Source organism: Falco biarmicus, chromosome Z (genome assembly GCF_023638135.1).
Source record: "Falco biarmicus isolate bFalBia1 chromosome Z, bFalBia1.pri, whole genome shotgun sequence".
In the NCBI taxonomy this organism is placed as follows: domain Eukaryota; kingdom Metazoa; phylum Chordata; class Aves; order Falconiformes; family Falconidae; genus Falco; species Falco biarmicus.
Genome location: NC_079311.1, coordinates 51,928,074 through 51,953,482, shown reverse-complemented (window position 1 = coordinate 51,953,482; position 25,409 = coordinate 51,928,074). Strand labels below are relative to the sequence as shown.

The following is a 25,409-nucleotide window of genomic DNA, read 5'->3' as shown; positions in this document are numbered from 1 at the left end:
TCTCCTTGACATTGAGAGAGAAACCAATTTAATTCCAGGTTGCTGCTTCTAGGCTTGGTGAAAGAGGTTTGCTAGCTTTGTTAACAGGTTTAAGCTCAAGTCTGAGTGTCAATAATACATACAGGTGCATGTGTTCTATCAGCTGGGTAAAACTGAGTACAGTTCCTATATATAAAAGAAGCAGTCCTATGAATGTGAGATCTTTGACATGGGCCTAAACAAAAAGCTCTGAACAGTAAGGAAGTCTGAATTGCATTCATATTTCATGAGGCACTCTTAGTCCCACAAGGACTGCATCATTATCCTAGTCCCAAACATTTCTCAACTTCAAATAGGATTTCATTGCCCTGAAAACACAAACTGGAAGGTACTTCATTCTTAAACATATCAGGCTTATAAAAGAGATGTATGCTCACATTAGGAAAAGATTTATCAGGAATCATGATAATCACAGTTTAACGGAGTTGAAACAGATAATCCCTCTGCTGCAGTTTTTCCTGACATTAAAATACATCAAATATTCACTCCCTTTTTTAAAAATCCTTTGAGACCTATGGATAAAGAAGGATTAGAGTGCTTGTTTTAATTTCTTCCATAAAAAAAATACCATGCCTGGAAGGAAGTATCTACAGGCTAACAGTGTATACTTACACAGTACTATTCCCCAAACTACACATATATATGCATATATACACACACAAGAACACAAAAACTTTGACATCCTCCCCTCACACATAATACCCTCCCCCAACACACACATAAATTTAAAGAAATGGGAGCAAGGGTAGAGCAGACAGGAATGGTTTGGCAGCTGGCAAAATAAATCGGTCTGAAGAGTCTCTGACTTCTGAGGGTGGAAAGAACAGGATACCATATGATTGCAAAGAGTAAACTGTAAATGAGTTATTTCTACCAAATGCTAATAATCCATAAATATGCACTTAAGACAAAGGTACAGTTATATTTTTATTTCCAGCTCTAGTGACTGCAATAGGAAAAGTAAAGGCCTTTTTCCAGAGGGAGACTATATACACAGAATTCTGATGGTCAGCTGCCATTTGACACAAACAAAAGCCAAGTTGTACCTAGGGAGGTCAGGCACAGACCAAAAACAGAGCGTGCTTAGTATAATGGGAAAGTCAGCTCAGTCCAGAAGGCTCCCACCTTGTCTCAAGCAATTTTCTTTCCTGGCCAGGACAGACTAATACTTCTTGCAAAGACTTTGTTAGACATGTAATTTAACGCAAAGGCAATCACTGCTGTTGTTCAGTGTTGTGAAAGGGGTTGTAAAAACTTCGCCAGAAGACTTGCATCCACAAACATTTTTGTAAAGTAATTAACACATACATCTGATTAGAAAACCTCTGATTCTACATTAACAACAAATCTGAGTGGATTACTTCTCCTTATGTATATGCTTAAAAAGGGAAGTTACAATAGAACTGGAGTTAAACGTAGAACAAATGCAGGGCCTCTGCATAATCTTTAAATTAAAGCCAAGACATTCACGACTAGATTTTAAAAAGGCCCCACAACCAAAGAACCGAAAAAGCCTTGACTTCTAGGACTGCAAGTCAAGTTTGTCAGATTTATGGTACTCACCTGTATGCGAACTGAGGAGAGCCAAGCATGCACTAATCCAATCAGGGAGTGACCCTGGAGCCTGCTATGCCCAGGGGTGGGCTTCTAGCCACCACATCTCTCAGAGACTAAGTCCATCAGGAACAGAATCATAGATTTTGTCTGCAGGGGACCTAAACCTCAGAATTTCTCATACAGAGAGAAAACTGCAGTTACTCTGTCAAAATGCTGCTAAACCTTATTTTCCATTAAAGCATGACTTGCAAGAGAAAGCCTTCTCTTGAGAGGAACTTCTCCAGGACACAGGAATTCAAGCAGTTAACATCTAGGTGCATGCAAAAAGCAGGAGCTGCAGATGCAGCTGGTATTATCCAGCATTTAAGATCACCATGAAACAACAAAAAATCACTACATTAAATGTGTCACTTGTCCCATTTAAATCCAACTACCAACATAAAGTCTCCGGCCCAGATACTAGGTTTGGAGTTGCTTGGATTTCCCAAGAGAATTCTAATGTTAAGAGTGACATTTTCCTTTGCTACTTGTATTCGTATGTATTCAGCAAAACCAAGAAAAATGACATAGTTGAAACAATAACTGAGCAATTTTTTTTTTATTCCAAGAGTATCAGAAGAGTAACAACTTATTAGCTCTTTGCAGACACTTTACACTTGGGAGAAAACATAAAATCTGGGAAAAAGAGTTGGTGTGGACTTACTAAAAAAGCAAGACAAAAATATGAACACTATCACTTGTAACCTTTTTCTGGTCTTAGTGACAGTAACAAAGGTTAATGCTTTCCCCATATGACAATCTTTATTATCACCTGAGCTCAGTGGTTCCTGTCACAAACAGGAATTTCAGTGAACATTTGCTGCTTTAACCATTAGGATTATATTCAAGCAACTCATCTGCAACACTGACCTTTCTACTCCCAACAGACATATTCACATTTAGCACTGAGTAATGAATTTTTTTTTTTTCAAGCCAAAACAAAGTATATATGTCTTTGACAGTTTTAGACAAAAAATCTCCCAAACCAGAGAATAACTAATTTCCTTCACTCCCAAGGTGCTGCTCCCATTGTTTTTTGTAAAATCCCCAATAATGTGAAAGTCTGAAGTGCTGGATGCCGTGGCTATGGCACTCCTATGATGAGAAGGTACTTGAAAGTACTTCTTGAAAGCCTGCAAAGACCTTTAATATGCCTCAGCCTAAGCACTCATGTGAGATGCCCAACAAGAAACTCCGGCTCTCTTATCTCCATCTGGTACAGTAGTAGAAACCTGATAAAGCCTCCTGAGAATGTACCCTGCGGTCTCAGTCTTCCTAGTCCTGGTATCGTGCACTCTTCTGTGGCTATGAACAGTGAGCAGCATAAAAAAATGTAATGAAAATACAGCAAACTGTGACACTGTTGCTGACCAGTGCTGAGAGTCTCAAAAGGGTAACCCACACCCCACAGAAACACTCACTAAGAACATTCACTCCCTTTTAGCTATAATGCCTACCTTGCTCAGTCAAAAGTGTGCTCTTGCTCTCTAACTAAACTGAACTACACTTAACAACGTATAATCTAAACTAATAAACTGCCAAAGGATGAAATACCAGAAAACATTAACAAGTGCTGACAAATTAAAGGTCCCATCTAAGACAAACACCTCTCACTTTTGTCTGTCTATAGGTAAACTGGACATCTAACTGCAAGCACTTAAAAAATCCAATATAGCACTCTCAGCAAAGAACACAGCTAAAATTTATGGTACATAAGTCAAATACTCCTTTTATGTAATAATAATAGTAAAAAATGTTACTACCTACCTATCTGAAAATCAAAAAGATAGACTGACCAGAAAGCAGTATTAAGCAGGTGCTTTAAGGTTCACATAATGAGTAATGCCTTTTTTTTATATCAAATTGTTTTGAATTAATCTTTCACAACAGAATGAACAATGCATGCATGCCATTGTAAAGCAACCAGAAACACACCTGTGACTTTATTTCTTCATCATGACAGTTTGCAATTTATTCCAAATCCTCCATTTAGACACAACAGCAGCAACAAAATATCTCTATGCTACTTCTGTTACAAATATAGATACTATTTAAGGTGACTTTACAAACTATAATGGAGGCATTTCTCACTCTAACCAAGGAATAAGTATAGAAGAGCAATTCAGTAATAACAGCATCTAGTAATGACCATCTGTTTTCTTTTGTCTTAGCCTGCCACATTGTTATCTTCTAGAACAGTTAAAAAGACAAACACAGTGTGTTTTTTTAGTAAATTCAGTTAGATGAAACTATGAATTTGTTAATAATATTTCATAGACATTCCTAATACTGTTCTGGTGTCCCACTAAAAAAAATGTTATTCTTTTGTACCTTCTCCTAATAACAGCCTGACCATTGCCTGCATTTTCAGTTCAAATTTCTCTTAAATGACAACTGACATGGTGGCCTTCTTGCTACAATTGTTTTTCCTAACTAACACAAGGGGTCTTGCTGCTAATTAGCATGCTAATTAGCTAGGTATCTTTCTCCCTCAAAAGACTTGGTAAAGTTTTCCTGCAGGAAGGTGAATCACAGGCAAGGTGTGTTTTATCTGCCAGATTCCCAAGAGCCACTTCGAAGAAGCAGAGGCAAAGGCAGGCTACAATCAGCTGAGGGTTTCAGTGGGTGCATTTTTTGGATAAAGTTTTAGTGAGGATCCCAACTTATAAAACTGAGGTTGTTGATAAATTTACAGACCACACTGCTGCCCAAAGAATAGCTCCATGGTTGCATTGTACTTACTAGTCACTGTATTTTATTTGTGCCTCTAAAATTAAAATTAAAAGCCCCAAAACAATACTTGTGGCCCTCAAATCTCTTCTGCTTAATCACAGAATCACAGAATGGAAGTCTTAGTCCAACCCCCTTCTAAAGCAGGTTCACCTACAGCAGGTTGCACAGTCACATCCAGGTGGGTTTTGAATGTCTCCAAAGAAGGAGACCCCACAGCCTCTCTGGGCAGCCTGTTCCAGTGCTGTTACTCTCAAAGTAAAAAGGTTTTTCATTCAGGTGGAACTTCCTGTGTTACAGTTTGTGCTTGTTGCTTCACACTACTGAAAAGAGCCTGGTTGCATCCTCTTGCCACATCATCTAGCCCTTAAGATATCTGCATACCTTAATGCTGATGCAGAAAGACCTTAACTGCTGTCTTCCTATGCAACTGCACTGGGACATTTTTTCATCCTTTCACCCACCTCAGCTCCTGGTTTCAGTCCTCCTCAGTCCAACAAGGACTCTACCTTTGCGGCTACTGGTAATGGCAGCAACACTGTAACATCACCTTCCACCTTGGCTTAACCAGTATCCACAAGTGTCTGTCTGCAGCTAAGTAAACCTGCCCTGAGCAGTTTGTAGCTCTGATGCAAGCAGTTCACAGAAACGTCTGCACTGAGCCTGTAGTTAATCTTGCACATGGGAGGAGGACAGCCTTCGCTTACACACGTCATGTCAGGAAGGTTGCTTTCACACCCATACAGGCTACAAAACAGTAGTACTACGTAAGTCTAGTTCTTCTAATACTGCAGTTGCTGGGCTCTCTCATTCACCAGGAGTAGTTTGCGCTAGCAAACGGATTTTGCCCTAAGCCCTGAGCACAAGTCCTCTCCTTTCAAAACAAACACACACACACACCCATTCACACACACCCACTCGCCCACCCACACCCACACCCCTTGCCGCAAAAAAACCACCCCCAACCAAACCCTCAAACCTAAGCCAAACTAAACCACAGTTTTCTCTTTTTGGATATACCATGACTTAGGAAATACAAACACACAAACAGACAAGCAAAAAATGCTACCCAAGTTGCCCACCTAGCTCCTTCTACTTGGCCATTGTGAAATAATACAAAAAACCATCTGAGTTCGTTAATCATCTGCCTCCAAATTACACACTTTACCTTCTTTTCCCAAAATTCCTTATTTTGTTAATACTTTATTATTTCTTCAATAACCTTATTTCTGTTTTCTGACTACTGCTGCCCATGGCAGCCCCTTGTTGACTTGGTGACTTTACCATTTTTCCAACATACTTCAAATATCCAAAGTCTCTTAGCAAAACATTCCAGTTTTGTGGCATGGTTATGAATTCAAACATTCCTTTTTCGTTTTGGTGGCTTACAAGCATTCATTATAATACTAATAGGAAAAATATCCATGTCTTTCCATAGCTGACAAAACTCCATCCCAGTGGTTTGACAGTAAAAGAAATACTTCTATTGTATATAAAAATATGGTCAAACATTATTTTTCTTCAGTGTTGTGTAACGCAATCCTGTGAAGCTGGAAGCGCAAGAAGGCTATACAAACACTTCCATTCTCTTTGCTATGCGGAATGTAAATAACATAGTCTTACTGACCCTACTCCTTTGGGCACCCAGTTCATGACAAAACAGTCAAAGTGACTGTTCCTTTTGTCCTTTTCAGAATAGCCACCGCTTCCTCATGGGTCACCCCTTCTAAACTCTGCCCATTCACAGCAATGATTTGATCCCCCCTCTTCAGGCGTCCATCTTCTGCTGCTGCACCCTGAAATGATACAACATGTAACTGCAGACTCACGCATTTCTTCTCCCTGCTCCACTGTTCTTATGGTCTGAATAAGATTGGTTCAGTGCACAAAACCCCTTATATTTTTTAATTTTCAATGATTCAAATACAGTCAATTTTAGTAGTCTGCTAGTGTCGCAGTATGCCCTGCTCTGTCTACATTTCACAACATGTAGAAATCAGATCTACAGGACTTTTACGTTCTCTTAACCCTGTTCGTCCAGCTAGTGTAATATTTTAACTCTGCTATCACAGAAGTCAGATTTTCAAGATCTGAAGAAGTTTTCAGCAACTGGTATAAGAAATTCAGCAATCAAAACCCAGGTTTGTACTTGGATTTACCATAAAACTTTATGATTCTTGATTCCACTTTTCTCTGACTCTGGGCTGTTTCTTAGGACAGCCCAAACTATCAAATCCAGGTCAGTACCTGAACTTCTCCAAACATCCAGACTGAGTTCAATTATTTTATCTTGGTCTACCTTTCAAGCCCTCAGTCACAGTAAGTAAAACAGTCCCTTCTACTACCTGAGGAAAATACACTCTGAATGTAAGGCAAGGGGACTGTTTTTCTATGTATGTGCACAATTCCCATTTCGAGAGTTTAAGAAGAATGTGCCATAGGCAGGGTCATACACGTTTGGAAATTCTGAATCTTCCCAACACCTAAAACCTTCAAATGCTGCAAGCACATTTTGACCAGCCCTTGCACTAAGGAAGAAAAGCTGTGAGAAACTGTTAACAAACCTTCAGTTTCAAACTCAGGCCATGATTTGAGATAGTGGCTGCTGTGATCTAACTCATTAATGGACTGACTGAACAAATTAACACTTACCTTTGCAAACACCGTCTTCACATAAATGGGTAAGTCTCCATGGGGACTGCCATAACCACCCACAATACTAAAACCTAGGCCATCTGGTCCTCTATCCAGAGTAATGGTCTTGTACTGAGGAGGTCTAAGAAAAAGGAAAAAAGGGTATTGAGATTCTGAACTTACAATTTAACATGTAGAATATTCAACAAAAAGCATTCTTCCTTTCAAGCTAAGTAGCACGTTCCCTTTCCACTATAACACCAATGCTTTTATTATAATGAACTTGCTATTTGAGTTTATGTAAAACACTGTAGCAGTTTCATGCCCTCTTTACTACTTAAAGGTAGTTACTTCAAACACCTCTTCCACCCATCTCGGGTCATAGTTACAGCTGCAGTGTCCCACTAACAGTGCTTATGTCCCACTTACAGTGCTTAATATTGCTCTAGCAAAATAGAGATGCAATACCAGTATCAAATCTTCACAACAAACATTTACTGTAAAAATCCTGTAACCCATCACACCTCCTAAAAGAAATCTAAAATTAGCCCCAATAGTTTACGTTGTACGGTTTAATTGCTTCATTTATAGGTATATTTCCCCACATATACTTTGACTGTAAGAAATTTTGAAGCTCTATCTTTCAAAGTAGACCTCTGTGGCTGGAGAACCCCACCCCTTCTTTCCCTGTTCCTAGAAGAATGTCTTGGATTCATGACACAGTTTAAGGCAAAACTTGCTTACACAGTTGTACCTTGCAGTATACTAGCAGCAGTATACTTTGTACACCAGAAAAGTTTGATGCTCCTGATAGCCCAGTGCTAGAAAGGACGTTACGGAAACACAGGTACCTCTGTGGAAAGGGCCTTGCTGTCTAATTCTGACAAAAGACATGTTGGGTCTATCAATTAACCCCAGCTACAAAGGCACAGTGAAACAAAGGTGGCTTATACTTACAAAGAAGAAATGAAATGATATTATAATTCTACAGAGGGCCAAAATAAAGCAGCACAGAAAATCACATCATGAAAAATGCAGAAAAGGACCTATGGCCTCCAAGTCTGATGTATACCAAATGTGTAAGTCGTGATTAAGTCAAACAATTTGTACATTATTTGCTAGAATTTTTAAGTATTTTAGGTTGAGTTCCACCTAAAATAACAGGCTACAGAGGTTGTATATTCTGCAGTTACTGACCCTAAATCATCCTGAAAAATGCCAGTTGAAGTTAGTCCCACAAAGGAAAGATTGGACGTAGGTGGATCCTGCTGCTGACCAGTTATGACAGTCACTTCTCCTCCAGCTACAACCTAGGAATAGGGTTTTTAAACAGTATAATGAGAATGCTGACACTAAAATAATTCATTGTAGCAGCTGGCAAAATAGTATTCAGAAAATATTCCCAATGTCACTGAAGATTTTTTTACCTGCAACTCAATAGTGCCTGAAGCATTTTTTAGGAGACTAACAGCTTGGGAGTGAGTCATGCCCTCAGTAGATGTTCCACAGATGCTAACAATCCTGTCTCCAACCTGCGAAAGAAAACACAGAAAACCATACAATCATAGAATGATTCTATGAATGCAAATCATCTTTGAACTACACAATGACCCTATAACAAAGGCAGAAAATTCTACATCACAATTTGCAAATTACACAGCAAATTTAATATACTAAACTGCAAGTTTAGTATATTCAGTGTAAAAAAAGTAATGATGCTTTACAGAATTGATCCTAATACTCTAGAAGACACAGCATGTGAGAAATGCATTTTGCATGTCACCTGAAGATAGGGCAGACTGAAGCAGTAAATTATCATCAGAGATTGTATGTTTGAATTAATCCTGAAATAACACTGTTCATTTTCCAAGGCTCACGAGTCAAATTCAACCACCTTTGGTAAAGACTGGATACAGTACACATGTAAGTGTAGGTAAGACCTCCCACTGTAACTCAGAACTTAAAAAGCACTGTCTCTATCCTAAGACAGGTAAATAAGATAAGAGACAGACTGCACAGACACGGTTGCAGGAATAACCACCATGTTCACCAGTGGAGCTCACACAGAATCCATCATTCTTAACCACTCTCTCTGCTTTTAACTTTCACAAACTAACTGACTACCTCTGTGATCCAAGACTGCTTTATGACTTCCTTCCCAAAGTTAGTATCTTTGCGTAATTACCTTTTACCATGCTACCAATCTGAGTTAGTTTCATCAATCCAAACAGCAAAAATTCTTGTCACAGCCAGAAGCACTTATGACTGTATCATTAAACTGCTAATTAATTGCCTACCTAGAGTAATTAATGTGCATTAACCATGCAATCTTTACGACCTTCTTATCAATTAACTTACTCTCAGTTTCTGAGTCTGAGCTGCAACTCCATTTGGATGCATCATGGCAATAAATATAGGTACATCTCCAAGAGGACTTCCTACACCTCCAGCAATGCTCACTCCTAGTGAATCTGCAGGGCCCTGTTATTGTCATGAAAAAAGATTAGACTTTTCTGGAAAGAAAAACACATACAGAGAACTGTAGACTTATATCAAAGAACTACTAAAGCCCCTGTCTTAGAAAAATCAGAATTCCTAGGTTTCAAGTCATTTTTTAAGCCAACACACTTTGCATCATTTCAGGAAAGTGAAGAGAGCACAGTATATATGATTCTTCCTATCAGTGGTAAGTGACAGTTCACTGACTTAGTTGTATGCTTTATCTTAAACAATAATTAAACACTTACAGAATTTAGTGTTAGACCCTTAATATCAGCACAGAAAGTCTGGGCAAGGAAAACTGGAGTGAAGCGATTGCCTGTCCTTAATACTGTTTGTATCAATCTCCTATTATGAACCTCCCAGAGAGCAGAATTAATCTTTATGCTCCCCCTAGTGTCCTACTCTTGAAGAAAAACTAGCTGTTCACTACTGCACAACACCCTACTATCTAACTGCAAAAACTGCTATTGTAAACTGGTATTTGCAGATTCTACTGTAAACAAAGAATATCTAAACCCTATCCATGCAATCAAGTGAACTAGATGCCACGCAAAGTAAAAAAAAAACAACCAAAAAAACCAAGTATTCTGGATAATCAGCAGTCTGTTGACTCACATCTCATGCCCTCCTATAAATACGGAAGTCAAATGAATTTCACAGTTGAAAACCTAGCAGCATGTACAAGCCTACCCCTTAAAAATATGAAATACCCATCAATGGGTTTGCAACTCTGGTACAGTTCCTCTGAGTTCACCAGAACAGAGTATGGATTTAAGTGAGTCTGACAACAGTAAAAGTAGGACCCATTATCTCTCACTAATCCTGTCTCCTTTTGCTTTCAAAACAGGTCACAAAATGTGATAGCATAAATCACACTGATTTTACATAAAAATAGTCAGTGATGATCATACCGTCTTGACCTGAAAAGACAGACAAATTAACTGATTATTGCCAATGATTAACAGGGCCAAATTTCTTCCTTTCTGTAAACACACCTATTCACAACATCTACAAAGCCTCTTCCTGACACATAGCACTTCATGTGTAACTTACCTTTTTTATTTCAACTGTTCTCAGTCCCTGTATTTCAGAAGCTGCTGTCGAATGAATTAGAAAAAAGAAAGTTAAACTAGCATTTTTAGGAAACTTTTCCATTAAAAGTTATCCAAACCACTATGATAACTCTCTCTGTTGGCTTATTACAGACATACATTTTAAGCAGATTTTGAAAGTGATTGTCATTAAATTAATAGGATTGAAATACTTCTAGAATGGGTGGAAAAGTCATTCATTCACTCCATGTAAATAACTTTTGGAATAAGACCGCTAAGCATACTCAAATACAAGAGAGAAAGTTATTATTTGCTATTAATACCTTGGTCAGAAGTAACTTTGTTCTACATTTGAGCATGACACAGCTTTTTCACATCTATTTTAACTACACAGTACCTGAATGAGACAGCTTGACTGAAGGTGTATTTAGATTAAATAAAAAATTATGGCTCAGCTTAGATTCTCAAAATCTAAACTGCTAGTATAACAAGCTGCTGGTTTCTTTTACAAAAAGCTATTTGAAGATATATGACGTACTGTACAATAACCACCCCTGCAGCGTTTTAATGACTAAGGAATCACTTTCACACCTACAGTACATAATGACAACATTTTATAGAAAGTGAAAGATCTCAGCTACCAGTTCACATGTATAAAATACGAAAGCACCAAAGAAATCTTACTGGTATTCTTCTTTAGACCACTTTCAAAGACTTCAGGTGCACTGGACCCAGAAACCGGGAAACTGAATGATGAGAGACTGCCGCTTCCTTCACTGACCTAAATAGTGTTAGACTGGGTTTAGAGAGCAGCTTCAGGCACCCAATTGATAAGTAAAACTGTAACTCACTGTAATCAGCAAATTCTGACATATTTTACTTTTTCTGTGCCCAGTTAAAACTTAACAGAGTGAACCTCCACGTATTTTTGCTGCATACCACATACCACGTATGAGCTGCTCCCACACAAAGGATGCACTGAAATACAGAAACTGATGCAGTTTTGGAACACTCCAACATTAGACCAACAGTAATATAAATAAACTTGAGAGAAGCCTGATGGAAAGGGTGCAGGTTTCCTGCTTCTGATGACCAAGATTATGGTAAGTATGCAAGGAGTGGAGAAATTCACTAAGTTTACTGAAATAATACTCCACTGCCTGCCAAGCACTCCAAAAGTAACAGAGGTTTAAAGTCAACTACAACTTCTTCTGGTATCGATGAAAATCAGAGCTCTACCTGCTTGCCAGGCTGAAGCCATAAAAAACAGACTAGGTAGCACAGCAAAGCCATTTCTGGATTACATTTTTGGCTGGATCATGTCATCAACAGATACAATATGCTAAAGTGAACATATAAAGTGGTTACCAAAAAGCTGCAAAATAGATAAAAACTATTCTCTCATTCTTGGATCAGGTATGTGGAAAATTATTCCCATCACAAAACCAATTCTTTTTATTTGCTTTCATTACTTAACCATTGTATATTTCAAACTAAACAGTTTTACAGTTACACACCTGGCTGCTCTGGGATGTCCTCCTCTCAGAGTGGAATGGTCCAGCTTTTATTCTTCCGACCTCTAGTCTTACCATACCTAATGAACACTAAAGAACCAGTCACTTATATCTCTTCTGTCCACAACATTAAAGCCTACAACAATATTTAAGTCACTTATTAGATGGTGGAAGAAGAAAAAAAATATGGACAGAAGGGAACAACACCGCAATGAGCACTGAGCAGACAGAGCTCATGACAGCATCAAAGCCACACAAACTAAGTATACCATGGTATTAAATACTGAGCAGGGTGCTTCTTGAATTAACCAGTATTACAACACAGGTGTGAAAATTACTCAAGACAACTAATTCTATTAACTTTCACCTCACAGAGTAATTTTGGCTTCTCAGTTGTAATGTCAACATATATTTTCAAGATAGCATTTCTCAAGTAATAGTAAAACTGATTATTTTTACAATAAGCACTAAAAGATACTGTAATACCTCAAAGTATTAATCATTATTTCTGCTGATATGACTGAGAACATGGTATTTAAACTGTTAATTTTAAGAGATTTAATTTAATTGAGAGGTTAGTCCTCTCTCCCGCTCTTGAAATTGCCCTGTTACTCTGGATCCATACCAATGTAACTAGAGAAATTCTGGGTAGGAAGTTTTCCAAATATCTATCTGTATTTTAAGGGACCTTTCAGCATCTGACTCCTAAAAGGAAGCTGGTTGATATAGACTGTTTGCATATTGGAAAATCTTTCCACTACTCTGTAAACTTTTAATTATACTATTAAGTATTTACACATCTGCATAAAATGCATGTCTCAGAAAAAAAAAAATCACCCTGCAATCAAATATTTAGAAGACCACACACCAGGCTGATTTTGCAAACAGGTACGTTATTAACACAAAAACATGCAGAAAACCAGACTTCCAAAATAATACAAGTTGTGTCAAAAGAAGACCATCTCTCTGCAATGTATTCAAATACAGAAATTTCAAAGTTTTGTTGCTATTTTGCTTTTCCTTCTTTCTTCTGGGAAGTTGTCAGCATGAACTCCTGTATCCAAAGAACTCAGTATTACACAACTTTGCCTTTATTTATCATGCTTCAGCTGTTATTACTCTTAAGTGGCATCATGCTTCAGCTGTTATTACTCTTAAGTGGCATTCACGTATTTGTCAGAAAATCAGAGTAAGAAATAGACCAATACATGAAAACCAACAACAGGACTTATCCATTCAAAAAGGGTTTCCATACGTCACATCCTGTTGCTATTCTCTTAGGGGTGACATTAAAACAGATTTATTAATAAATTGCTTTTTATTTTTAAATAATATTCACTTATCAATGTTCTGGGAAAGATGTGATCAAAGCTCAGGCAAAACCATTCTCTGCTACTTTTATGAACTGACTCATATTAAACCACACGGACAGCTCTTATCCAAAATGGAAAACTGAGGAAGTAATATATGTACTTAAAATCATCACATCCTTACATAAAATGCAGACCCACAAATAAGATTTGAAAGTTTTGTGTCAAAATGGGAGGTCATACTTTCCAACTAAACTTACAAATAAATCAGCTCACACTCAGCTTTATTATAGCTTTCTCTCCTTGAAATTTCCCACTTGATAAAGCCGTAAGTCAAACTATGGGAAAAAATTATCAGCTTTTCACATTTTAGGGATATTTAAAAAGAAACACTGCAAGAACAGGCAGAATTCTCAACCTGACAACACATTCTAGTGGTCTCATGCTACTTAAAATACACAGGGATTATCCATAGATTTTAAATAATTTTCTAGCAAAATACATTTCAGGCAGTTCAACAAAACTCGTTCCTAGATCTTACTCTCATGAATGAAAACAGAACTAATACCTGAACTAAAATAGCTGACTGCCTACATGTGACTGATTGTGCTTTATGCCATTTATACTATGTTAACAAAACAGAATTGTTAATATCTCTTGAGGTATTTTAAAAGCCTTATTTCTCAGGGCTAGGAAAATTAATTACAAGTACTACTGAAAGAGATTAAGTATTTAAAACATGAATATACAAATGATAAGTGGGAATTAAGAACCATTGATAAGATACTCCAAATGCTTGCCAAAATGAAAGAAACTTTACTAAAATGGCATTTTCATTTAGAGGAGATGTAAAAGTGCAGCATATGAAGAAGAAATGTGCTGTCCTTAGGTAAAATAAAGTATCAGGTAAGAATGGAGAAGTGCTGTTACCCCAGAAGAGTGTATTAACAAGTTTACTGTCAGAGATCCAGTTCTGGCATTCTTCTTGCTTACAGGCCCGTTCTGAAATACAGAGAAAGTGCTCCGATCTCAACTTTCTAATTCCTACTTCCCATGCTCCACCCCCAGCAAAAGACACAAAAAAAAAAAAAAAAAAGCCACACCTCAAGGAACCGTTCAAGACCTGGAAAATATACCTTTGAACCTGAGTGCAAAGAAGCATGATTATGTATCTATGCATTCAAGAGTCAGCTATGAGTAGTAGCTGTTGAATTTTTTCCAGCGGAATAGTTTTCCATTGGAAAATGCTGACTCAATAGAATCCTTACCAGGCAGCAAGAATGTCTCCAAACCCTGGATGGAAAATAGGCAAGCTGGCTGACCAGCTGGACTTCCTGCCAGACCACAGGAAATGTCATATATCTGACTTCATTCTGATTTGGAAATAAGGGGAGGACATCAGAAGCACAAAATTTATTGAGACCAGAAATTCTGGTTCCAAGAGCTGCAGCTGAGAGTTTACCTCTGTTATCTTTATGATAAAGTAATTTCTTATGCTAGATGCCTTGGTCACAGGAAAATGCATTATAGTATTTAATGGATGTAAGGTGATGCTAGATATACACAGAAAAAAGAACACAACCAAGTACAAAAGTAATCACTTTTCTGGCACAACTACTCTGATGAATTCTCCATCATTTAAAGTCAGTTGTGTGTATCTTTCTAAAAATGTGAGATAGTTAAACAGTTAACAGTTTGTTGGAGAAAATACAGTGTTAAGTTTTAGGTTGTTCTAGGTAATGGTCTTCTACTGCCCTTTAAACATCCGCCACACTCTGCACCACCACTACCTCCCATCTTCATCAGGCAAACTATCAAAATCTGAATGCTCCAGACTTCAGGAAGCCTAAATTTGGACACACAGTTCATCCTCACTGACATGTCAATAATAGTCTGAACTCAGTCTGAATAAAATCAAAGGTTTCACTGAATTCTTCACTTTTTTCCACCTTCTCTTTTCCAAATACCTTTAGCAAAGCTGCAACAGCCTCCTGGTTAGCATTTCGAACATCTTCTCCATTCACCGTCAGTATCTGGTCTCCTTGCATCAACCTCCCATCTGTATCTGCTATTCCTCCTTTGACGATGTCTGACACAAACACCCCTGTATCATTTCTGCAAATACAGATATGGATTTTGCATTACAGTATTGTTTGAGGGCCATTTTTATGGCTTGCTTTTGGGAACACAATAAACATTATCTCATTTTTCTGCTGAGGTAATGTCTGGCTAGTTTCTCTAGGAATGGACAATTAGCTTAGGCACAAAAGCGTTCAAGCCCACAGGATCTGAGCATCAGATCCCAACAGAAACATAAGCATTCCCAGCAAGTCCCAGACATTGACTCTGCAGGTACTTTCATACCTTTTCCCAACAATACTCAGCCCAAGCCCCTTGCCAGGCTTTTTTTGGAGCTCTATATTGAGTACATCGTACATGTCTTCCTCTTTGTACTGGGCTTCATCTCTGTACACAGTCAGACGAACTTTCTGTGGAGTCTGTCGGAGGACATTTATCGCTTCATCATGTGTGGCATTCCTGAGGTCAATCCCATTCACCTGCAATGAAAGCATACAAAATGATCAAGTATGCAGGACTTTCCACCAGACAAACAGAAGATGCCTAGCTAGCAAATGACAATAGAAGTGACCAAAGAAACCACACCTCTAATATCTGATCCCCAGCCCACAGTCTCCCATCTTTTGATGCTGCTCCTTCTTCATAGACTTCATGGATAATGATTGCTCCCTGTGGACAAATAAAACAAAAATAAATTGCATGCTGAAAGAACATCCCCTCACTTTAACCAAGAAGAACTGAAAATTCCTACTGTAATTCACCAGTGATAAACAAAACAGTCAGATGTATGATAAACAAATTACTAAACTGTTTAAGAAGTTCATTTATACTTCCAACCTTAAAAGTGCTTTTTAATTTATTTATTTTTTTCCTGAGCTGGTATCTTTATCTTTGGTATCTTTCTATAAATGCAACAGAAACAAATGAAGAAAAAAAATCTCTTCTATTACACATTTTAATTTCATTATTATTTCACTTGAGTGATATGCATTTTTCCAACCAACCAGCAAAGTGTCTGCTCCTCCAACAATGCTCAGACCAAGACCCGTCCGCCCTTTGGAGATATCAATGGTTGTTTCACATCCAGGAATGATGGGACAAGTAGCTGGGTCAGAGGCTAACGTGGCTGGAGTTGAAGATCTACTTGTGTCTAAAACAACAATTAAACATGCTGGTTACTGTAAGAGGGCTCAATATTAGAGAAGTGACTTTAAAACAGCAATTTGAGGGTCCACTGACAGATCTAGAGCAACAGCTGAACAGCTGACCTGCAGAGAATGATGCTGCCAACTCTCCCTTCCCCTCAGACAAGTACTATTCTGTCATTTCAATTACAGTTGTCCCGTTCTGACACCATCGAGTATCTGGATAACAGTCTGGATAGCCAAAGAAGCTTTTGTACACAACAGATTCTATTTAGGATAGAATTTAATTAAAACATCTATACCAGCAACTATGGAATGCAGATCACAGGTAACTAAAGTGCACAGTATGTATTAAATACATGGATTCAAGATGCCAGCCTTGCATTTTTGCAATGGTTCAGGTCAACATCCATCTAACTAAATATTCTGTCTCAGACTCAGATTTGTACCACAAGAAAGAAGATTAAGTATGAAACAAATATAGTGATATTTCACAAGTCCAGCACTCCATGGTCAAATCAAAGGTTTTCTACAATTCATTGTATTTAGTGGCCCTCAAGAAAAGCTTCCTTACACCAGTTCAACTTTTAACTGGACACCAAAACAGCTTTTGGAAGCAGTAAGCTTTGTGGTGTAAATCATAGTGCAGATATATATGGCATACCTATGTAGCAATTTATCTGTAAATTTGGCATCTCTGGTATGTCAAAAATGGATCTTCAGTTCAGTATTTTAGTCAGTTCTGTATCCTTCACAGAAAAAAAAGTTACACATACGAGGAGGGTATATTATGTAGCAACTAAAGGAAAGATTCAGCAATTGAAATATCTGGAATTTTCAGATTATTTCTACTACTGATGTCCTTTGTGCCTTAAAGAAACACCAAAATTACATTCTTTCCAAAAGGTAAAAATAGGCATATAATTCCTTCTCAGGCACTTTAAAAGGGCACTGATTAAAAAAAGTTCCCCTGAAACTAACAGAAGACTTCACCATTCAGAAATATGGATTTATGTTAGACAAATACTTAGGTATAGTGTGGACAACAAGTCTCAAAACAAGAGTCTTGGTCTCTGAAGGGAACCAGAAAGGCAGTTAAAAGACTTTTTAGGGGTAAAGCTTCTATGTGAGTATAGAACAGGTTACTCTATTGCTCTGTTATGCAAATTCTTTGCGTGTATGGTGAGCAACTGCTCATGCTTACTTAGTTCAAGCTAAGCAGGGGCTTCAAGGCTTAAGTATAATAATTCTGTCCAGAAGGCATAAAATGTACATGAAACACATAAACTGAAGAACTGGAAAGGAGTCTTGGTATGCAATGTTGATCTCATCTAGATAGCTGCATCAGTATCGGGCCAAAAATTGCCTACATAGCACCACTGGAAACACCAAAGTTGGGCAGAGATGTAGTAGAAATCAGACCAATAGGGAAAAATAGTTAGGGATGGGTTGCTTATTTGGAAGGAGTCTGTGCAGAGAAAACAAGGTGCAGAGGCATCAAAAAAGGTGGGCTTGGTAAAAGAAAGCAGGGGAATAAATTACAGAATCAGGTGGAGAAACAAGAGGAGGGAGAGATTCAATAGTTGAGTTGTGGATGCCTGTGAAAGGTAGTGAAGCCAAGCTGCAATCACAAATCCCCAGGATACTGGAGGGAGCACTGCTGAAATGTCCATCAGGCCTTTATCCCTAAGACTTGCTGTGGCAGCGTGGAGATGGAAGGAATAGACTTGGACAACGTAAAACTAAGTGCAGATGGGAAGACGGCAGAATTATTACCCAGTAGGTCTCCTGTGTGTCTTAAAATTTCTTTATAATTGTGTATCAACACTATTGCTAGTAATAAGCAACAGAAATGTGACTCAGTAATACCTGCAGTGATGTACAGGCAAATTAACTGTGATGTGCACATTACTCAAGTTATTGTTAGCTTCTTAGTAATGTGTTGCTTAAACAATAACTATCATCAATCAGTTACATCTTGACTCTCCACTCCGAAGGAGGAAAGTCAAAATGTGGCTAGTTATAAATGGCAAGACAGTCTCAACCATTCCCCTGTTCTAGAAAAGATGACATGATTTTTCTCTCTCATTTAAAAGAATGCCTCCCACTTCATTCTAGACCACCTTGACAGAGACACCTGCTGCACAGCCTTTGGGAGGGAGAAGGAAATCCCTCCATCCTACCACCTCTACAACAGGCCAGTGGGAAGGCAAGAGGTAGGTCTTTGGTGTGAGTAGTGAGCCTCACTACTTTATTTAGATGGATCTGTATCTGAAAGTACTAGAAAATGGAACTCAGAAGACAGCTGAGTTCCTACAAAAAAAGAAAACTTGTTTACAAGCTGGGTCTTCATTTTAAAGTCACAAGCTCAGTGAAGACAGACACAGAAAGAGAACCTTACTTTTGACTGCTTCTGGTTCTGGTGAGCTGGAAGAGGGGAAAGTTGCTGATGGCTGCGTATTCCTCCTCTCTGCTGGGGCAGCGCTGGAAGGGACTGGTGCTGCAGTCAGACTATCTGTCTCTGCTGAGTTGATTGTAAGCCTCACCATAGTTTTGGATGTCTTCAGCAGACCAATAAACTGAATGACAAAGAGAAAAGCTGGTGAAAAGTGTAACCTGACGGTTTAATTGTAAAATAAAAATAAAACAAAAGAACTGTTCTCCAGTCTGGAGCTACAAGTCACAATTCTGTAGGTTTTCTTGGTAATGAACAAGGACAAATATTCATGTTTTTTATAAGAAACAGCAATAGAATTAACCTTAGGCTAGATCTGGCTGATGTTAATCAAGTAGCTTCCACAACCTTCACCAAACTATAGCAGATGAGAATGTGGCAGTCTTTTGATGGCTTCTCTGGACAAAATACTACATTTACAGCAATTATTAGAAAAATTGGAAAACCAGTATTGTCTTTTAATGCTTGGGTGGAGCCCAATTCTGATGCCACCAAAGTCAATACCAAAACATCTACTGATTTAACAAAATGTGCTACTGCCATCCTAGCTCCTTAATCAGATGAACAGCTGGGAGGAAAAATCTGAAAATACTATCTGAACAATATATTGGAGGGAGAGAAGGACACTAAGGTGTAACACAAAATCTGGTTTGAAGGAATACTGAAAAACCTTCAAAATTAATTTCCATTCCACAGAAAAGACACCAAATCCTTCTAAGACTTGACATTTAAGTAGAATGAAATTACTTTCAGAGATTTCAGAGATTTCAATCTCTCTGTTTCTTCTTTCAAAGCTTACCCACTTTACTCTGTTACTCATTTACTGCTTCAGAGATAGCAGTGCATCAAAGAGTAAGATGGATCCTCTCCTAATTGTGCTTTACAAACAGAAAGTAATCTTCTTATGCCCAAAGAATCACTTTTCTTGGTACCAAGGAATGTGCTAGAAAAAAGCCCTCCTTGATTCATTACAGAATCCAAACTGAGTTTGCAGAGCTAGAAGTTAGTAGAACTAAATCTTGTTATTTAGGAATGGAGATCAGTTTCTCCAAAGGGTTGAAATACCAGACTTGGAATATAATGAGGCCGTTATTATTGACAATCCCCATGTCAAAGCACAGTTCATGACCTGATTTACCACTGACACAACTCACCTATGTAAATTTACACATATTCATTTTACTGGTTCTAATACTTTTCAAGTGCAGAAGCTACGAAGAGTCATTACTGAGCGATAGTTCATGGCTTTTATCCCACAACTGATCACCTCTCAGTCATTAGATCTGAACCACAGGGGAAAAGAAATCACATGTGTAGCACAGATACAGATGATTCATGTAGTGCATTAATATAAAATAGCAGCTAAGCTTTACATTCAGGCTTTAGCTTATTCTCAACACCTGCATCTCAATGCCTGGAGATCTCTGGTTCTATAGCCAGCTTTGAAAATCAAGTCAGAGTATAGCCACAAAAACCTCACTAGTTTGTTCAAGACACAATCACCTCCTACATTCCTGACCCTTCAGAAGTACCTTTTCTACTGGATATCCTGCAACAATTTCATCATCCACTGCCAGGATCTGATCTCCAACTTTGATTCGTCCATCCTGGAAAAAAATAAGAGTAAAAAATATCAGCTCGGGATGCTATCCCAAAACACATTTTTTATTCACTATTTTGATTTTAATGTTGTCACACCTTTGCTGCTGCACCATGATCTGTTAAACTCTTAATAACTACTCCATTAATTGTGTCTTCTTCACTAATGGCAATTCCAAAGCCTCCTTGATCCTGAGGCAAACACAAAAATGCAGATGGTTAAATACTGTGTTTATCAAAATGCTAGAATACATTCACCAAACTCTAGCAAAGCTTGCAGACAAAACAAAAGTTTTGGTTTTCACAATGCATCAATATTTTTGTTTTAAACTATTTCTGAAATAGATTTTGCCAACCTACAAACAGCATATTGGCTACCAAGACAAATTTGAAACACTTCCATAACTTAAATCCACCCATTTGAAACTTATAATGTCAACTGCAATTCAGTTGTTAAATTCATACATAGGAGTAAAAACCACAAAATATTTGGAAACTACAAAACTGAGGTAAATAAAAAAAAAAAAAAAATGACATAGCTTAAATTTATTATTTGAAACTACAGCAAAAAAATGCACAGGAGTGGAAAATACAGAGGATGGAAAAATGTATGCTATTTCCATGAAATCACTAAATGTTTGTGGCAAAGTGAAATTTCCCTAATGCTTTCACCTAGAATTAAACCATCTGTATATCATCTGTAACGTATTCTCCCAGTTAATAATGGAAGGCTATTTCCAAGAAGAAAAACTTACAAGAGTCTGCAAGCCTCTATCCTTATGTCCACTGAATCAACCTGTCTTCTCCATATCAGTAAGCAGAAGCAATTTTTCCACCCTCACTTGGAAGCTTCATAGTTACAGAAAACCTGGACATTTTCTCCCAGCTGTACCATTTCCACTAAATGTGTGTTTTGTTTGGGGGATTTGGTGCTTATATTCTGCTAATGCATTCACTTTGAACAACTAAGGCAATGATTTTACCTGAGGCACCACCAGCAGCTGGTTATCAAAAGTTTTGTGAATAGGACAAGAGCTGACTTCTTCCAGAGACACAAAGCAACTGGCAAATTTATATTAAGGTCGAGATTCATCAAGTTGCCAAAGACAGTCATTACATCAGTAAAACTCTGGGGTCCATTCACGAATAGGAAGAGAAGACCTCTAGAAATCTCTATTCTGACTTCCAGTAAGAAAGAGACAGTTTGTTTGCCATAAGCTAATGAACAGAAATGTGGCTGATGTGAATTTAATCTTCAGCACATACCTTAGGGAGTTCCACATATTGAATGTTTTTACATGAACTGAAGTCAGAACAAGCACTGGAGTTTGCAGCACTGATATCAATCTAACAGAAAATGAAAACATAAATGTGAGCAATTGTATTCAACATTTTGCATCACACTAAAGTAGCGCACAAACATTTAAAGTGGGCCTGATCATTTTCTGGATTAATTTAAACTGCTATAACCCTATTCACAGAAATGTTAGATTTACTTCATAGTTTAGATGCACATAAAACAGAACTGAGTGCAGCTGTACCAAATTTAGCAGCTTTACTAAACCATTTGTTTTTTCCTTGGATAATGGCTTCTTTTGTAGTATTTGCTAAGCAGACAGGGCAATCCTTTATCCAGAACAATCTTAGTATCTCAGTCAAATGAGAAAAAAACCCAGTTACTCTACCTCTTGATGTTGAAGTGTTCCTGACGTACACTGGGAAGACTCTACTGACCTCGCAGGGCAAACAGCCATCTGATTTACTGCATCTTTATTTCTACAATCGATTCAGTGAAGGAATGTAGTAAGAACGTAATAATACAGGACCACATTTCTTAGAACAAGTCTAGTAGTTTCTTTTACTTTATTTCTGGCACTCACAATGCAAATACCAAAATAGAAAACTCAAGACATATTTAACAACTACCAAGAACTGAGCTGAAAAGCACATCAATCTTATCAAAATTAAAAATAAAACAGAAATACTCTGTGCAAAACTTGTGCATATTAAAAACTTTTTTAGCCAACATATACCCAGAACTTACCTGACAAAGATTATTTTTACTTTAGATGGTGCACATTTGATTATTGAGGAAGCATTCTGGTGAGTCCTTCCATAGAGTATTTGCCCGTTTATCTACATAAAGGAAGACAGCGATTATTTCTCAAAATATTTTTATTCCTTTATACTTAAGACTAAATTTTAAGCCTTAAAAGGTCCATTATCCCACATCACTGGCTAAAGCAGCAATTGTATTAAATTAATAGAAAATGTCGTGTCCTGCTTTCACTCCCTTCTTTCAGTAAAAAATTCCTTATAGTTTGATTTCAGACTAACATTGTCACAGTGCCATTCAGTGTCATTCTCTGAGTAATACTCAGTTGACTTGGCACGTCATCTATTTCCACTTGCCATTGATCACCTCATAACTGATGTGGAGATAAACCAGGGCCATGGGAAATTCCAACCATACCAAATAAATGAATCACTTATATCCGGCAATGAGATTGCTATTATTTATCAGATTTCAGTTCTGAGCAAGGTACTTTATACACAGGAGTCTGAACACCGGTGCATTTACAACCTGAAGATTTGTCCTGACAATCATTGTATTAATTTGGCAGAGCAGACTCACTGAAACCCCTTGAAGCTTCTATGATTCAGGTATGATTGGAGGTATCAGTGTGAATGTGCCCACTACGGCCACTGTTTGCTCACAGTTTATCATTCGCATTTGTTCTTGTCATAAACTACTCACATAAAAACTACAGTGCAGAAGTCCACTCTAAGAAAGGGGAAATGATTGGAAAAGGACACCTTGGACCTACACAAAGGGAAAATAATGCAACACACACCAAGGCAGTACTAATAGAAGCAGAGAAGCACAAAAGCAGTGAACAGTGAGCAACAGACACAAAATGCTGAACTGAGGGCTGAACTTAGCAGCAACCCCTCAGCTCCCATATACTGTGTTCACCAGGCATGGTCACCGGGATACTGCACCCTGTCATTTATAGTGGAGGTGACAATTCCGATGCAGCACTGCTTCCAGTGTTTGCCATGGGCTTGTGAAGGACCACTGTCAGGCCATCAGCTGGGGGACAGGGCATGGTCTGCCACAGCTGATGGAGAGCTACTCGGCAACATAAGGAGCAAGCTCAAATGTCTCCTCTCAGAAGAGGCTGAGACAACCTCTTAGCATTAGTTTGCAGGTTTACAGTGTGGACAGTAAGCAAGAAATCACATGAGAGCAGACTCAGACAGATGTGTTTCAATGTGTTCTAAGGATACTCAGCATCGGCAACATCAAGGTTTTAAAAAAAGATGTTTAAACTGATTCAAGAGAACTATCTAGCAGGTAACACTGGACTCTGCAAATAACAGGTCCCACCATGAGACTAGGTCCACAGTGCTACAAATCCCTTCGTTTCTCTCCTAGTCTGCAGCTGCCAATCTACATCATTTACTCTTTCAGTGTGGTCCCCAAGCTTTGTTCAGTCTCACCATTCCCCCCCTGTACCATCTCCCTAGCACATTCTCAAACACCTCCACATACAGTTTTGTAGTTACACAAGGCATTTCTGTGGGGTAACGTTACCGACCGCTATTGGAAAGAATGGGAAAAGCTATAGCAGAGAATGCATCTGCAACTATCATCAACTGAACTGTGGTTAATATAAAAATATACCTTATAATCATATCAACACTGAGAATGTTAGCTGCACATTCAGTGGCTGAGTCCCCTCACAAAGCCAACAGAAAACAGTCTGAATGTGTCATGAGATAAAAGTCCATAATACAACCAGATCTGTTCCTGTTTCCCCAATTTAATTTCCATTTTATATGTTACATAACGTAAACATATAATGATATTACCACATTTCCAGTAGGCAGAGAAGAAGTAAACAGAAAGCCTGGAGCACCCCACAGACGCACGGACTAAAGGACTTCATTTGATTTCCCATGGTCTGCAATGCACTGCCCTTCCATACATCTCCATAACCCAGCAACTGCTGTCATCTCCAATTTTATCCTTTCTAAATACACACGCACCTTTACTTAGTACTACTGTAACGAGGAAAAAAAGCCACACACAGCTGCAAATATTTGGCATACACCAGAATGAAAATCTGGTAGCAGAGTGATGTCAAGTTGGATAACTTGGGTATTTCAAGGTCCACTGAAGAACATCTACATTGCTGCAAGAATGTAATACTTTAGTGCATTTCAAGTCAGTGTATTTGAGTTTCAGTATAAATTGCAAAAACTCACCTCTAGTAACTCATCTGCAATCTGTAACCTGCCATCTTTTCCAGCTGCTCCATTTGGATCAATTCCCACTATAAAGACACTCATCCTGGACCGGTCTTTGTTACCAGCAAGACTAAGTCCCAGACCTGTCCTTCCTTTTTCCAGCTCAATCATGTGTAGCTCCCCTGGCAGATTTCCATAGCGCTGCATGATCTTTTCTAAATGTAAAAGTGTAGGCAGCAGAGGTTGGATTTACATTAGAAAGTTTCATATATCACTCAGAGTCAAGATCAGTGTCCTGTGGGCAGTATCTGACAGAAGAATCCCAAAGGGATGAAAAAATTTACAGCGTGCACCTCACTTTAAGCTAAGTCTTAGATGTTTTATAACAATATTCCTATTTCCTCGTTTCCCTTCTAACTTTTGAAAACACTAAAACTTCTCTTAAAAAAAGACCTTTCATACATAAAAACAATAATCTTCCCTCCAGTAACACCTTCAGG

General features: G+C 38.2%; 1 protein-coding gene across 20 annotated transcripts in view; it reads right to left on the bottom strand.

Moving 5' to 3' along the window:
* Window positions 1–2,163: 2,163 nt before the first annotated feature.
* The window catches only part of MPDZ (multiple PDZ domain crumbs cell polarity complex component), a 99,387-nt gene continuing 76,141 nt past the window's right edge, over window positions 2,164–25,409 (bottom strand). For 18 of the 20 annotated variants that reach the window (XM_056324531.1, XM_056324532.1, XM_056324536.1 and 15 more), the window contains 19 exons: window positions 24,928–25,124; window positions 22,700–22,791; window positions 22,341–22,431; window positions 21,922–22,002; window positions 20,755–20,847; window positions 20,589–20,663; window positions 19,003–19,180; window positions 16,461–16,606; window positions 16,042–16,125; window positions 15,742–15,935; window positions 15,345–15,492; window positions 12,071–12,157; window positions 11,238–11,334; window positions 10,555–10,598; window positions 9,358–9,480; window positions 8,427–8,531; window positions 8,197–8,309; window positions 7,018–7,141; window positions 2,164–6,161 (listed from right to left, as the gene is read on the bottom strand). In XM_056324531.1, coding sequence (XP_056180506.1) covers window positions 6,015–6,161; window positions 7,018–7,141; window positions 8,197–8,309; window positions 8,427–8,531; window positions 9,358–9,480; window positions 10,555–10,598; window positions 11,238–11,334; window positions 12,071–12,157; window positions 15,345–15,492; window positions 15,742–15,935; window positions 16,042–16,125; window positions 16,461–16,606; window positions 19,003–19,180; window positions 20,589–20,663; window positions 20,755–20,847; window positions 21,922–22,002; window positions 22,341–22,431; window positions 22,700–22,791; window positions 24,928–25,124 — 2,219 coding nt within the window. In that variant the 3' untranslated portion in view covers window positions 2,164–6,014. The remainder of the gene's footprint in view (window positions 6,162–7,017; window positions 7,142–8,196; window positions 8,310–8,426; window positions 8,532–9,357; window positions 9,481–10,554; window positions 10,599–11,237; window positions 11,335–12,070; window positions 12,158–15,344; window positions 15,493–15,741; window positions 15,936–16,041; window positions 16,126–16,460; window positions 16,607–19,002; window positions 19,181–20,588; window positions 20,664–20,754; window positions 20,848–21,921; window positions 22,003–22,340; window positions 22,432–22,699; window positions 22,792–24,927; window positions 25,125–25,409) is intronic. The other 2 variants (XM_056324533.1, XM_056324537.1) reach the window with 2 other exon arrangements.